Here is a 14,938-nt window from a genome sequence, read left to right on the forward strand (position 1 = left end):
ATCGCCATATTGTTGAGAGTGCGATGAGCATGATGCATGACAACAGTCTCCCGATCACTTTATGGACAGAGGCTTTTCATTCTGCAGTTCATGTTATAAATCGTTTACCCATGACTATTTTGGAAAACAAGTCTCCTTACTTGTGTCTTTTTGGTGTACATCCCAACTATCATGATTTGCATGTGTTTGGTTGTCTATGTTACGTTCATGTTGATAGTTCAATGAGACATAAGTTTCAGGACAAGGCCCTGAAGTGCAGGTTTGTAGGTTATGCCGATGACTATAAAGGGTACAGGTGCTATGATCCGGTGAGCAAGCGCATCAAAATATCACGAAATGTCATCTTCGATGAATTGAATTTTGATTGTCGATGTACTAGTTCTTCAGAATCACAACCTGAAGTTGAGGCTTATCATCCTTGGTTGAATTATGAATTTCTTTCCGGAACTAGTGAGGTTTGCTCGAACTGTACTCAAAAGAATGAGGAATCTATGTCTGCTGATGAAGTGGTTGCTCATGAAAATACATACCCAACTTCAAATTCACAAAGGTATAAAGGTCTTGTCTATGCTCGCAGAGAAAGAGAGCCGCCCACCATGGTTAATTCAGAAGCAGACAGATCCTCTACACCCAACATCGCTGATAATAGAAGATCGACACGTACTCGTCATCCAATTGAAAGATGGGTCAGTTATGAAAATTTCTCATTAGACTTTCAACTCTTTCTAACAGCCTTGAATAAAGAAGATGAACCCACAACGTTCTCTCAAGCATCAAATTCCAGAAGATGGATTGAAGCCATGAATGAGGAGATGGAAGCTCTACATGAATGTGGTACGTGGGATGTCGTATCAAGACCACTTGACAGAAATGTTGTTGGTTCGAAATGGGTGTACAAAATAAAGTATAAACCAGATGGGTCTATAGAGCGCTACAAGGTGAGACTTGTAGCCAAAGGATTTACACAAGAGCAAGGACAGGATTATGATGAAACTTTTAGTCCAGTGGTGAAGATGGGAACAATCAGGATTATACTTTCTTTAGCTATTGAACATCAATGGACTATTAGCCAACTTGATGTGAAGAATGCCTTTCTTCATGGAAATTTGAGAGAAGAAGTATACATGGAACAACCCACTGGCTACGCAGAAGGCGATCCTACAAAATATGTATGCAGACTAAAAAGGGCGATATATGGATTGAAGCAGTCATCCCGATCTTGGTTCGACAGTTTCTCTGTTGAAATTCAAAAATATGGTTTTAAGAAATCTCTTCTTGACCATTCTTTATTTATTTTTAAGAACCAAGACACAACTACTCTGTTATTGATATATGTAGATGATATCATCATCACTGGCAGTTCCAATGAGCACATTAAAGAAGTGAAACATCTCTTGAATCAAAGGTTCAAAATGAAGGACCTTGGCAAGCTGCGATACTTTCTTGGAGTTGAAGTCGACAGTACTTCTGACGAGATGACTCTCACTCAACATAAGTATACCATTGATGTTCTAAATAAAGCCGGTATGAAAGACTGCAAGCCTTTGGGAACTCCTAGTGTCCTTCATCAAAGGCTTAGTTCTCAAGATGGGGATCCTTTTGATAATCCCACACAGTATCGTAGCATAGTAGGTATGTTACAATATCTCACCTTTACTCGTCCAGATATAGTCTACTCGGTGAATCAAGCTTCTCAATTTATGTATGCACCATGTGAAGGGCATATGGAAGCAGTTAAACGGATACTTCGATACCTCAAGGGAACTGTTGGAGATGGCCTCATATATCAGCGAAAGACAAATGGGCAAAATGCACATGAGATCACTGTTTATTCTGATGCGGACTGGGCAGGAGATCCAGATGAACGCAGATCGGTATCCGGCTATTGCGTGTTTGTGGGAATGAATTTAGTTTCTTGGAGTAGTAAGAAACAAAAGGCTGTTGCCAGATCCAGTACAGAGGCTGAATATAGGTCAATGGCAGCCGCCACTGCTGAAGCTACTTGGATTAGACATTTACTGACAGAAGTAGGGGAATCGATCTCTCGATCACTTCTTTTGTGTGACAACCAGAGTGCCATTAGTATGTCTTTTAATCCAATCAATCACAGTCGTGCCAAACATATTGAAATAGATCAGCATTTTGTGAGACAAAAAGTAGAAGAGAAAGAGATTGAGCCTGAATTTATACGAACCACAGATCAGGTGGCGGATATACTTACAAAAGGATTGACGAAAGACAGCTTTTGGATGTTAAAAGGCAAGTTGTTCATGGTCCAAGATCATGCACAACTTGAGGGAGGGTGAAAAGAAGTGTATTCTTCAGTTACGGGTCACGGGTCTGGAAATCCAGACCCGTAACGTGTCATTAATGGCACTGTGTAATTTTCCTATTTGTAATAAGGGTACTTTTGTACCCTAGTCTTATATTTGTATGTTATTATAAATGAGATGAGATAGCAGCCAACCCTGTGTGATTAAGGGTTATCGGTTTTTTATTTTCTGCTCTCTCTCTATCTCTCCCTCTCTTTCCCTGTCTCTCAGCTCTTACGAGTGAATCAAAAACTAACAGGAGGCTCAACCCTCCCCTCCCTGTGTAACGAAGAAACGAGGGGGAAGGATGGGAGAGAGAGAGACGGAAAGAGGGAGAAGAAGAGGAGGAAGAACGTACCTGGTGGTCGGCGGCAGCGTCAGAGAGAGGTCGCAAGTGGCGGCAGCAGACGAGCGAGGGAGAGTCGGGAGGCGGTGAGGGAGAGAGACAGCGAGGGGGGGGTTTCGTATTTGAAACCCCCTGCCTTATTTTCTAAAGAAGGCACGAGGGAGGCGGTGCCTCAATTGGGTCCGGGTCGGGTCCGGGTCCGGATTCGACCCGAATCCTAACCTTTTTTTTTTTACGGGTTATTACAGCTACCACAGCAGAAGTGACCTGGATTAGACATCTACTTACAGAGATGGGAGAGAATATCTCAAGTTCGACTCTTATGTGTGATAATAGAAGTGCTATACAAATTGCGTTCAATCCTGTTCATCACAGTCGGACTAAGCATATTGAGATTGACCAACATTTCATCAGACAAAAGATAGCAGACAAAGAGATTGAACCAATTTATGTGACTTCAGAAGACCAAGTCGCCGATATGTTCACAAACGGCCTCACAAGTAATCGTTTTTGATATCTGAAGAACAAGTTGCACATGGTTCAATCCCATGCACAACTTGAGGGAGGGTATTAGAATATGGATCGGATATGGATCCATTGAAGGATCCATATCACATGTATATTTATGTATTTTATATTACTAATGCAGGGCAATTTTGTCCATGCAAAAGAAGTTGTAACCCTATTAAACTTAACAACAGAATAGAGAGATCAGTGTGGCGGCCGATTCTTAACAAGTACCCGAGTTATCTTTCTTCTTTTTCTCTTCTCATTTCTCAATCCTTGCAGCAGTTTTCACAAAAGGTTGGGTGGATGAAATGGAAAAGTGAAACTGGAGTGTTGTGCGATCGTAGAATGCCATTGCGGTTGAAGGAAAAGTTTTATAGGACGACTATTAGGCCCGCTTTACTATATGGTACGGAATGTTGGGTTGCCAAGATACATCATATTCAAAAAATGAATGTAGTTGAGATGCATATGTTTAGATGGACGTGTGGAAATACAATAAAAGATAAGATTCGGAATGAGGAGATACGTAAGAAGGTAGGCGTTGCATTCATTGAAAATAAGATGAGAGAGAATCGTTTACGGTGGTTTGGACATATTTGGCGAAGGCCTAATGATGCTCCAATTAGAAGGATGGAGAAATGGGAAAATATATTAGTTAAAAGAAGTCAGGGTAGGCCTAGGAAGACTTGAATGAAGATGATAGGAAAGGATATGAATGCTTTGAACCTCATCGAGGACATGGCATTGGATAGAAATGATTGGAGGAGAAGGATTCATGTGGAAGACCCAGAATGATTTTCTTTTTTGGTTCATATCGCCGACCCCAATTGTTTTGGGATGAAGGCGTAGTTGTTGTTGTTGTTGTATTGTTGTGTTGTTCTTTTTATATCCCTTTATGGGTTTTGCTTGAAGTGTCTTTTAGACACTCTTTTTGGTGGATTCAAGTGCTTTTGTGGAAAACCGCCATTTCACTACAGTTTCTAGTTTCTTTTTCGCGTATATCTGAACATTTATAGATACGTGGTGTTGTGGTAGCATGTAAATGTAGTTAAAACCCCTTGCTTTGTGTTTATACTTTATACTCTCTATCCTTACATTAATGATTTTAGTACGTAGCAACCTAGTTTATATTTTGTAAAAATATAAATAAAGAGTTTTTATCATAGTTTCCAGGATATGAAATTGGTAAAAAAAGTGGTTCGTGAAGCGGAATCGGGAAGTGAGCATTAAAAAGTAGTATGAAGCATGAAGTGGGATTCATTTTGGAAGCGATTATGGAAGCATGTGAGAAGCAAAAAAGAAAACATGTAAAAAGCAATGGGAAAACGAGGGAGAAGCAAAAAAGAATAGATTAATATGAAAAATATAAAAAACAAAAGGAATGGGAGGGGGAAGTGAGTGAGAAGTGATAGGAAGAGATGGGAAAGCGAGTGAGAAACACACTTCCTACAAATGGGAATGGAGTTTCCCCACACTTTTCTTTGTGGCACTTTCCATTTTGGAAGCGTGCTTTCCCCTCTAACAGGGTGCTTCTAGTAACTATGGTTTTTGTCATTGTCACAGATATCAGTCATACTTTGAAAATATCACAAAAATATGTTTGTCAATTGATAAAAAAAAATTAAAGGCAAAATCTCGCGATATTTTGAAAATATCAGAAATTTATGTCTCAATAATATCACGATATTATCAATTACTTGTAGATTTTTACTTCTTTTTTATATCTTAAATATTTTTTTCTTCTTTCTTTTATATTTTTTACTTGTTTCTTTTATTATATTTGTATATTTTTATCTAAATATTTTCTTACTTATTATTGCTATTTATATATATATATATATATATTAAAATTTTTTAAGTACCAATATTTTTTGAGATTTTCCCAAGATTTATCAAGTAAACCTATATTATTGCTAGAAATTGCCTTGTTGAGCTATAGTTGAGGGCCTCAACTTGAGGCCGATATTTGTGACTGGTTTTTATCAGAGTTACCGGAAGTGCCTATATAGTAGGGGAAGCACGCTTCCCCGATACGTGTTTCAGAAGCGCAAAACGCTGTGCTTACGAAACGCGCGGGGAAGTGTCCATTTTTTTGGGAAGCGCACTTCCCATAAATGGGAAGCACACTTCCCTCTTTTTTTCATTTTTTCCATTTTTTATTTTATTTTATTTTCTTCTTTTTTCGCTTCTCCCTCACTTCCTAGTTCGCTTCCGAGACGGTTCGTGATTCGCTTCTAAGCCGTCCGACGCTTTTCGCTTCCTAAAATTTTGAAAGTGCCTCGCTTCCTGCTCCCGCTTCCCGTATCACTTTCCGCTCCCGCTTCCTCGACTGGCAACCATGGTTCTTATAGCATATGAATTGATACCTTCAGTTGAGATCATGTCAAATGCATCGTTTACAGGGAAAGAATTGAATGAGGAATGCATATCTTGCACATGGGAAGGGTTTTTCAGTATGACTTGTTGAAAATTTCTTTTTTATATATTATCTATTTCTCATCCTTGTATATGTACAGTAACTGTTTTTAAGGTGTTTGTTTGTACTTTGACTTAGGTGTTCCATATAATAAAATAATATCTACACTCCTATGTCACCTGGTTATGGGTGCGGGTACGGATGGTATGACACAGAAATTCCAAAAAATAAACTTAATAGAATATAAATATATATGTTATATCTAAAATATATATTATATACTGAAAATATAATTATAAATTAAATACAAACTTGTATATACGGAAGGTAAAATGGCATGTCCGGGTGTCGACGTGTGTCAACATGGGTACGGAGGGAAAAATGGAGTGTCCGGGTACCATAGCTGCACTCTCATTTTGACCAAGTTCCATATTATCATTAGATTCTGATATCTATGGTTACTAAGCTTTTAATTTCTATTCCATGTTTTGTACAGAGAGTGCAAACTCTTCTTTTGAGATATGTTGGGTGATAATGATATTTCTTTTCATTGTAAACTTTTTCTGTAGCTTCTCTGGAAACCCAAATCTTCACGTTGAAGGAGATGGGAAAAGCTATGTCAAACTCGTTGTTGGTCTTGTAGCTGGGCTGTTCTTTCTTCTTGTATGTGCCATGATTTTGTGTTGCTGCCTACATACCCACAAGAAAGAATCTGGGAAAGGTTGGTTCTGGTGATACTACTTATCATTTGAAAGTAAGCATTTGCTTTATTTTATCTTACAGTACCTTCATTTTGTTGTAGCTGACCTTATTGGCAGAATGAGTACACCACCTTCACTTCCTGTAGTACCATCTCTTCCCGCACCACCTTCAGAAAAGGCAGTCTCTGTGTTTAATGATGGTGCCACAGAAGGATCACACTGCTTTGCACTGGTTGAAATTGAAACTGCAACTGGAAAATTTGAAAAGAAAGTGGGTTCTGGAGGTTTTGGATCTGTATATTATGGCAAGCTGAATGGTGGAAAGGAAATAGCCGTCAAAGTGTTATCAACTAATTCCCATCAAGGGAAACGAGAATTTTCAAATGAGGTAACAATCTGTTCTTCATGAATTATTAACTGAAAATGAATAAAAAACTGTCAGCAACAATCTTCATCATAGTGTATATCAAGCTTTAATAGAGAGGATAAAATGCCTTTTTTATTCTTTTTTTAATTTTTTTCTGCCTTCAGTTACATCTGACTGACTAATGAAATACAAATGGTTGGATTCCTATGATCTATACTCTATACTGAAGGCTCAAAGTGGTTAGATTAATATGAGTTGGATTCCCAACTGATCGATAGTCAAGGACAACTATATATATATGTATATATACATGTATATATTATCTATTATGTGTTGGACATATTTATCTTTTTATTTTTGTATAAGGGCAATTTTCATCTTTTTTTTTCTTCATTTTTCTTTAGTCATCATGTGTAACTATTTTTAGGGGAACTTTTTTATTCTTAATGTTATTTTTTGTATTTCTAGGGTCCCAACTTTGCAATAATCCTTGGATGAAAATTCACCTGGAAGTATTGCACTTCTTACATTGATTGCCTGCTATCAGCAGGGGTATGCATGCTGGTACATGGTCATATAAACTGCATAAGTAATTGCTTTAATTATTTTCTTGTTTTTAAAGCTACAATCACATAGAAGTTCCTATTTGCATTCATGGAAAATGGATCTGGCAGCTGGTCTACATCTTGTGGTGTCTAGGTAGGTACCTGCAAGAAGTCAAATGAAAAATGAAAAGATGTATGAAGGAGGAGGAGAAGCGGAGGAGAGTTAGAGGGAATAGGGCTCTACAAAAAATGCTGACCCCCTTAGACTTTATCTTCTACATGTTTCAATTACATAGGAATATAATAAAGTTTCCCTTACTGCACATACAATGGACAGACAGAGAAATTGTCTGCTCAGCACATAGTCAATCTGGTCAGCTGCAAAAAAGACAGAAATGACCTTTACTTCATAAAATGAGTAGTTAAAGAAATCTTCTGAGAAATAACAATCAAATGTTATCTTTAAACATCTACAAGAAAATTCCTAATCCAAATGGATGTGCTCCTTAAGTGCAAAAGCTAAGAATCACCTACTCTCGCCCCCAAGGAGTAGCCAAGCTTCGGCTGAGCAAGGGCTTATCCCTTTCCCTCATTAATGCAAGATGCTGATGCTCATGGGAATGGAACCCTGACCTGGTACCAGTCTAGTAGCCAAGGCCCCTTCCACTGCACCAAATCTCTTGGGGTGGGTTTGAGATTATTAATGAAAGAATCCAACGTGCTATCTCCCATGTAGAGAATCACTAGGGTTCACAATCATGTCTTCTTCCTCTCTTTTTATCCTTCACATTTTCTTGTGTATGCTCCACAAGCTGTCACATTATCTTTAGGAAGTTCACCGATGTAAAAGCAATACATAAGTGATATTCTTATGTATCTGTCTTAGGTTAGATGCTACTGAAAATGTAATTCACTCTGAAAAGATTTAAAACACACTGCATGTTTCAACAGAAGTGTAAGCATATTTTCAATTACAATGCCTGACTCAAACTGTGCAATTCAAATCCTAATAAAAATTTCTACTGTGGAAGAGTTAAGAGAAATTAAAGCAGGACCCTCTTCTAAAAACTAGTGATCAACATGAACTGGTAAGCTTTCTTATCTTAGGTTCAGAATGTTATTCAAAGATTATATTTTCTGTTTTCATACAGGTCTCCCTGCTCTCAAGAATCCATCATAGAAATCTTGTTGCATTTCTTGGATATTGTCAGGAGGAAGGGAAGAGCATCCTTGTTTATGAGTATATGCACAATGGAACCTTAAAGGAGCATCTATATGGTAAGTGATCCCTGTTCCTGGAACTGTAGGCTTTTTGTGAGACTTCAATGCATTGATTATTACAGTTTTACAGGACCCTTAACTCGGGAGAAAACTATTAGTTGGATCAAGCGCCTTGAGATAGCTGAAGATGCTGCCAAAGGTTAAAATGGTTTATATTTTATTCCTTGTTTTTCCATGTGTTGGACTTAACCTTCACCATTACTTTGAGGGGCTTGGCCTGATTACCTTTAGGACTACCTGTTTTCAGGCATAGAATACCTTCATACAGGATGTGTCCCTGCCATAATTCATAGGGATTTGAAAAGCAGCAATATACTTCTTGACAAGCACATGAGAGCTAAGGTCTCAGATTTTGGGCTATCAAAAGTTGCAGTGGATGGATTTACACATGTCTCAAGCAATGTACGAGGGACTGTTGGCTACTTGGACCCCGAGTAAGTATTTTCTCTCTCAAATGCAGTGCTTGTAAGAAAGTATGCAGAAAGGTATAACAAGAATGCTTAATGCATTCACACGGTCCAATGAATGGACAAACCCAAACCCACAATGGGGAATATAGAAATAGTCCACTAAGGGACAACACAAGAAGCCTTCAAAGAGGCAACACATAAAAAATATATGGACTTTATTGAATGAGGGATTGAAAAGCCATACCTTACATGGGGGGAATGCCCCTCTATTTATACACAAAGGAGAGAGGGCGAGAGAGAGAAGACCTTGGGAGGCCCAAAGAGGACTCGTTGGGCCCCCAACGGTCACATTTGTGACCGTTGGGGGTCCAACGACCCCTTTGGTTGGGACCCCCAATGCAATGCATTAATTGCATTTTACAATAAATAAAATAAAAAAATAAAAAGAAAAAAGAAAATGGAAAATAAAATACATGTAAAAAGACTAAAATACCTCTAACGGGCAGAATTACAAAAATACCCTATATATATATATTGTAACGCCCCAAATTTCAAACTTGTGAACCTTTTCAGAAAAACAGGCAAGAGACTAGAAATATCTCTTTCCTTCAGAGTTTGTTTATGAAATCAGCGGAAGATTTTTCTTTGATAAATCAGAAGGCAAGCTGACAACTTTGGGCACGTTAGCTAAAAGAACAAAAAACTCACAAGATTTGGATATCCCAAGGAAAATCCGTTACAAACCCAAAACGTCCAGGACGCGAGCTAAGAGCAGGAAGAAGAAGTCTTGAAGCCATCTTGCAATCGCGCCATCGCCCGTAGTGTACCTAATCATCACTTGTACCCATAAAATGGGTTAGTTTCGCGAAAAACTAGTAGGTGCACAAGAGAGACTACAGGAAACTAAATTAAGTATATTTAATTCAGTAGGTTACGCAGTTTAAAGCAGATAGGCAGTTAAACGGGTAAGCAATGCAAGCAGGTGAATAGTGTAAACGCGTAAGTAGTACAAGCGAATAAGTGGTGCGAGCGAGTAAGTAGTGCAAATGAGTCAGCAGTGCAAACCCGTAAGCAGTGCAAATGCGTAAGTAGTGCAAACAGTAAGCAGTTCAAAGCAAGTAAGCAGTGCAACTGACAAACGCAACATACGATTCAATTGATCGTAGGCTGTGAACCACCACACAACTAACTTGTTCTCGTTCCTAAAATGAGGTCTCTGCATTGAATCAGTATCAGGACATCGTTTGTCGCTCTCACGACTTCTAACAAACGCTTTGTCCTGAACAACCTTAAACTATTTCATCTCTCAAAGCCTTACGCGGCCAGCAGTCACCGGTTATGACTCACTAAGGCGTCATACTTTCTTAGAAAAGCCCACCCTTCCGTAGAAGGTCCAAAACATGATCACTAACTCAAATCGCTAACGATCTGATTCTCACACCTGAGTCATGCATGTAATCATGCTAAAACAGAAAGCCGAAACTATGAATTCATAGTTAGCTATCACAAACAATCTCAGAAGATCACCACAGCTCACCATAACTTTTTATGGTAAGCAAAAACACAAGATCCCCGTCGAATCGCTCGGTCCGGGAGATATACAACCTGACAAGGAATTACCGCCCTAGAGGGTATACCTGATCTTGAACCATACACTTCATCACAGAAGTTCACCGACTTTGCGGCTACCCGTTCGTGGACAATGTACGTCCTCACAGAGAAACCTTTGGGAAGCCGGTCTCCAACAAATGCCATATCCAATGAAAATCATTGCGATATACGCATCAACAGAAATGACCGTTCTCAAGGTCGATAGCCACTAATACAAACAGCAAGATCAACGCCCGGATCACCTGGTCTGGGAAATGTATAACCTTACAAGGAATTACGCCCTAGATGGTATACCTGGTCTTGGACCATACACTTCCTCACAGGAGTTCATCGCTTTTGCGGCTACCCGTTCGTGGACAGTGTACATCCTCACAGAGAATCTACCACTCTAGCCGGGTACCTGGTCTTGATCATACACGCCCTCGCAGATAATCCTTTGGAGATCAGGTGCTCGTTAATTATTATGCGGAGAAATAGAAAAAACAAGTCTGCCGATAGGAAAAGAGAGAGGCAACAGGGGTGTGACCCTGCTGGCGGAAAACAGACAAGTGACAAGGGACAAGCCCCTGCCGACAGCAACGAGGCGATAGGGATCCAACCCCTGCCGACAGCAACGAAGCAGCAGAGGCTGAGCCCCTGCCGACAACCAACGCGTGACAGGGGCTCGACAGCACCGAGGTGGCAGGGGGGCAGCCCCTACCGACAGTCACCAAGTGGCAGGGGCTGAGCCCCTGCCAACAGCACGAAGTGGCAGGGGCCGAGCCCCTGCCGACAACACCAAGTGGCAGGGGGCTGAGCCCCTGCCGACAGCACAGGACGGCAGGGGGGCCAGCCCCTGCCAACGGCCACAAAGTGGCAGGGGCTGCACCCCTGCCAACAGCATGAAGTGGCAGGGGCTGAGCCCCTGCCGACAACACAAAGTGGCAGGGGTTGAGCCCCTGTCGACAGCACAGGACGGCAGGGGGGCCAGCCCCTGCCGACGACCACAAAGTGGCAGGGGCTGTGCCCCTGCCAACAGCACGAAGTGGCAGGGGCTGAGCCCCTGCCGACAACACAAAGTGGCAGGGGGGCCAGCCCCTGCCAACGGCCACAAAGTGGCAGGGGCTGCACCCCTGCCAACAACACGAAGTGGCAGGGGCTGAGCCCCTGCCGACCACACAAAGTGGCAGGGGCTGAGCCCTTGCCGACAGCACAGGACGGCAGGGGGGGCAGCCCCTGCCGACGGCCACGAAGTGGCAGGGGCTGAGCCCCTGCCGACGGCCACGAAGTGGCAGGGGCTGAGCCCCTGCCGACAGCACAGGACGGCAGGGGGGCCAGCCCCTGCCAACGGCCACAAAGTGGCAGCAAAAAGGGGTGTCGCAGGGGCCACAGGTCCCCTGCCGGCACTCCGGCGAATCCCAGAGGGAGAAGGGGACGACAGGGGCCCCGTAGGCCACCTGTCAGGCCCCCGATGGGCACAGGGGGGGGGGGGTGAGGAAGAAAAGAGGGAGGAGAAGAGGGCGGCGTACCTGGGAGTGGTGGCCGGCATCGGCGGCGTGCGCAGCAGGGAGGAGCTCGGCGCAAATGGGGGCGAGGGCTGCGAGAGGGAGGCGTGACTCCCCTCGCCCTCCAACCTCTCTCTTAAAGGCGCAGAGGGGCAACCGAATGGGGAAACCCTCGATGGGTTTCCCTAATTTGCCTGGTACTGAAGGGGAGGAGGAGCGGCGCTCGAAAACTCGGGTTACTTAAAACCCTAATAAAAAAAGGGGCCCGGGTCGGGTCCGGACCCGACCCGGCCCGGGTCCAAACAAATTTTTTTTTAAATGGGGTTTTACAGGCGTACAGCTCAACGAGTAGCATACTGAACTACCAAGCAAGCAAGCGATCGACCAGTGTGAACATACTTTATGTTTCGATATTACCAGCCTGCGGGTACGCGTAGGCAAAACGTAGAAACAATTGAGACTAGTTCAGGCGTCTGTTATTCTATGTATTTTCAATAACCCGAATAGCTAGTTGAGTCCGCTCCAAAGGGGACGGCTTTAGCCGAGAGAGGATTCCCCAGAGGCTGAAAAGCAGTGCCACGAATGCATCCAACTTCTGCAGAAGTGTTGAGCTAACTTGTGTAGCCCCTTCCCCTTAGCTCCAATGACTGGGGAGGTCGGATCATTGCCCGTGGGGTGGTTGTTAACAACCTGTCCATTGGAGTTTTGTACCGCTCTGTCCTCTCCCTTGACAGACAACAAGAAGCGAATGGGTGCGTTAGGGGTTGCTTAACTAACCACCCATTCTATGTTGTGGTCTTTAAACCACTCGAGCATCTTGCCTGTGAAGGCGAATCAGTCACAATTTAAGTGATTACAACATTGTGCATTTAGCGCTGTTCGAGGTCGCACGACCGTCTCATCCGATCATCGCAGTACTAGACGTGTCGTGCACGACTACAAGTACTCTAGGATGAAGGGGGTATAGCTCCTCAATAGAAGCCTCAACAGGAGTGTTTCACAAAGATGTAAAGTTTATCAACTTTACTTTATCTTTTGAAACAACAGTACCTTGTGCCAACATTATGCATGTGATTATCTCGAATCACATCCGCTATCGGGGTATTTACATGTCTAGCATGACTCGATACCGGCCTCGATAGACGGGATACGGGTATCTCAACAGAACACCCGCTAAGAAGTTCGCGCGAACCCCCAATTCGGGATCACCCGAGATATGCCAAAAAGGCGAGCAGAACCAGCTAGTCACATCCTTCCAAATGCTTCGATTTGGAGCAGTCTTTGATGCTTTTGCGCAGCTCCCTAAAATCTCAAGTCGTCTCTGCAGGACTGCGCACACGAAGAGCCAGGATCCGTATGAGGTATCCCTCTCCTTAGACGAAGGTGTACCACCAGCTCCCGACTGAACTCTTGTCGCAAGAGGGAGTGATAGATGTCTCTTGTATCCTCCACGAGGATGCCTCAAACGCGTATGCAATGAGCGAATACCTGAGCGTCATCTGCAATAGCAAGGCAGTAACAACACATATGCAAAACCAAGAGCCTGGCGCAAAGCGCGACGGCAAAGTAAAGACTGTAAGCAAGAGTACAACGCAGAACCTTTGAGCGATGCCCAACGGCAAAGTAAAGGAACTGTAAACAGGAGTGCAACGCAAAACCTGTGCGTGATGCGCAACGGCAAAGTAAAGGACAAGGTCGTGAAACTGTGTCCTTGAGTTAAATGTGTATTCGTATAAATATATATATATATATATATATATATTTCTATATATATATATATATTTATTTAATGGTCCCTTTTTAGTTAATTGAACTTAATTCAATTGTCCAAGTCTTCTGTGCAATCTTCCCCTACCTTTGAGAGTTGCAAGCTTGCTGGCGTCTGCGAGTGTAAGCGATGGACAGCTCGGGTCGCGGAGCGCGAGCAGGATCCGTCGCACGAGCTGCAAAAGTAACAATCTTAGCAAGCTAAAACAAAAAATAGAAGGTCAGGGGCACTGTCGTCGTCCTGACGTAAAGGAAGCAGAGGTAGGGGCATTGTGCACATGTGCACCTACTATAAGCGCAAGGAGCAGGGGCAAGGCCACGAGCCCCTGCTGACATGCTGTCAGCAAACAACGGGGAGGCAGGGGGGTTGCACCCCTGCCCTCATAAAGCGAGGGCAGGCAGGGTTGCGCCCCTGCCTGACAAAGTAGAAGAGAGGCAGGGTCAAAGCCCCTGCCTGTCAACAACGAACGGAGGCGCGCCTGATGCTAGGGAAAAGCGAGGCGAGGGGGCTTGCCCCGGCCTGCCGAAAAACAGCGAAGGCAGGGCCGATGCCCCTGCCTAACGAGAAAAGAGGCATAGGGAGGGCTCGGCCCCCTCCCCTGCCGCAATAAGGAGCAGGGAGGGGCTCGACCCCCTCCCCTGTCAAAACAAAGAGCAGGGAGGGGGCTCAGACCCTCCCCTGCCGTAACAAGAATCAGGGAGGGGCTCAACCCCCTCCCCTGTCAACACAAAGAGCAGGGAGGGGACTCAGCCCCTCCCCTGACATGATAGGGAGCAAGGAGCAGGGAGGAGGGGGTGCCGTAACATGAGGCAGGGAGGAGGGCTCGGCCCCTCCCCTGCTGTAACAGAGGGAACATAGAGGAGGGGGGCGAGGCCCTCCTCTACCGTGAGAACCACAAAGAGGCAGGGGCTCCGCCCCTGCCGAGGAATCCACAAAAGGCAGGGGGGCAGAAGCCTTTGCCGAAAAAGGTGGGCAGACACAGGGAGCTCCGCTCCCTACCGGCGAAACAAGAGGGACAGGGGGAGCGGAGCCCTCTGTCGACATAGCAAGTGACAGGGGGCGGAGCCCCCTGCCGACGAATGGCGACGACAGGGGCTCTGCCCCCCTGTCAGTCGACCCAAAGAGAGAGAGAGACAGGGGGGGGGGAGTCCCCCAGTCGGCCGATCTTGAGAAAGGCAGGGGGGGTA

The 14,938-nt window shown here is 43.8% G+C and overlaps 1 protein-coding gene across 2 annotated transcripts in view; it reads left to right on the plus strand.

Annotated features, from left to right (window-relative positions):
- LOC149812244 (putative LRR receptor-like serine/threonine-protein kinase At1g67720) overlaps positions 1–14,938 on the plus strand; it is a 121,367-nt gene that overhangs the window by 76,692 nt on the left and 29,737 nt on the right. For both annotated transcript variants that reach the window (XM_089993592.1, XM_089993593.1), the window contains exons 10-14: positions 6,154–6,305; positions 6,387–6,673; positions 8,349–8,475; positions 8,549–8,617; positions 8,726–8,912. In XM_089993592.1, coding sequence (XP_089849718.1) covers positions 6,154–6,305; positions 6,387–6,673; positions 8,349–8,475; positions 8,549–8,617; positions 8,726–8,912 — 822 coding nt within the window. The remainder of the gene's footprint in view (positions 1–6,153; positions 6,306–6,386; positions 6,674–8,348; positions 8,476–8,548; positions 8,618–8,725; positions 8,913–14,938) is intronic.

Source organism: Nuphar pumila, chromosome 17 (assembly GCF_984573655.1).
Source record: "Nuphar pumila chromosome 17, dmNupPumi1.hap1.1, whole genome shotgun sequence".
Lineage (NCBI taxonomy): Eukaryota > Viridiplantae > Streptophyta > Magnoliopsida > Nymphaeales > Nymphaeaceae > Nuphar > Nuphar pumila.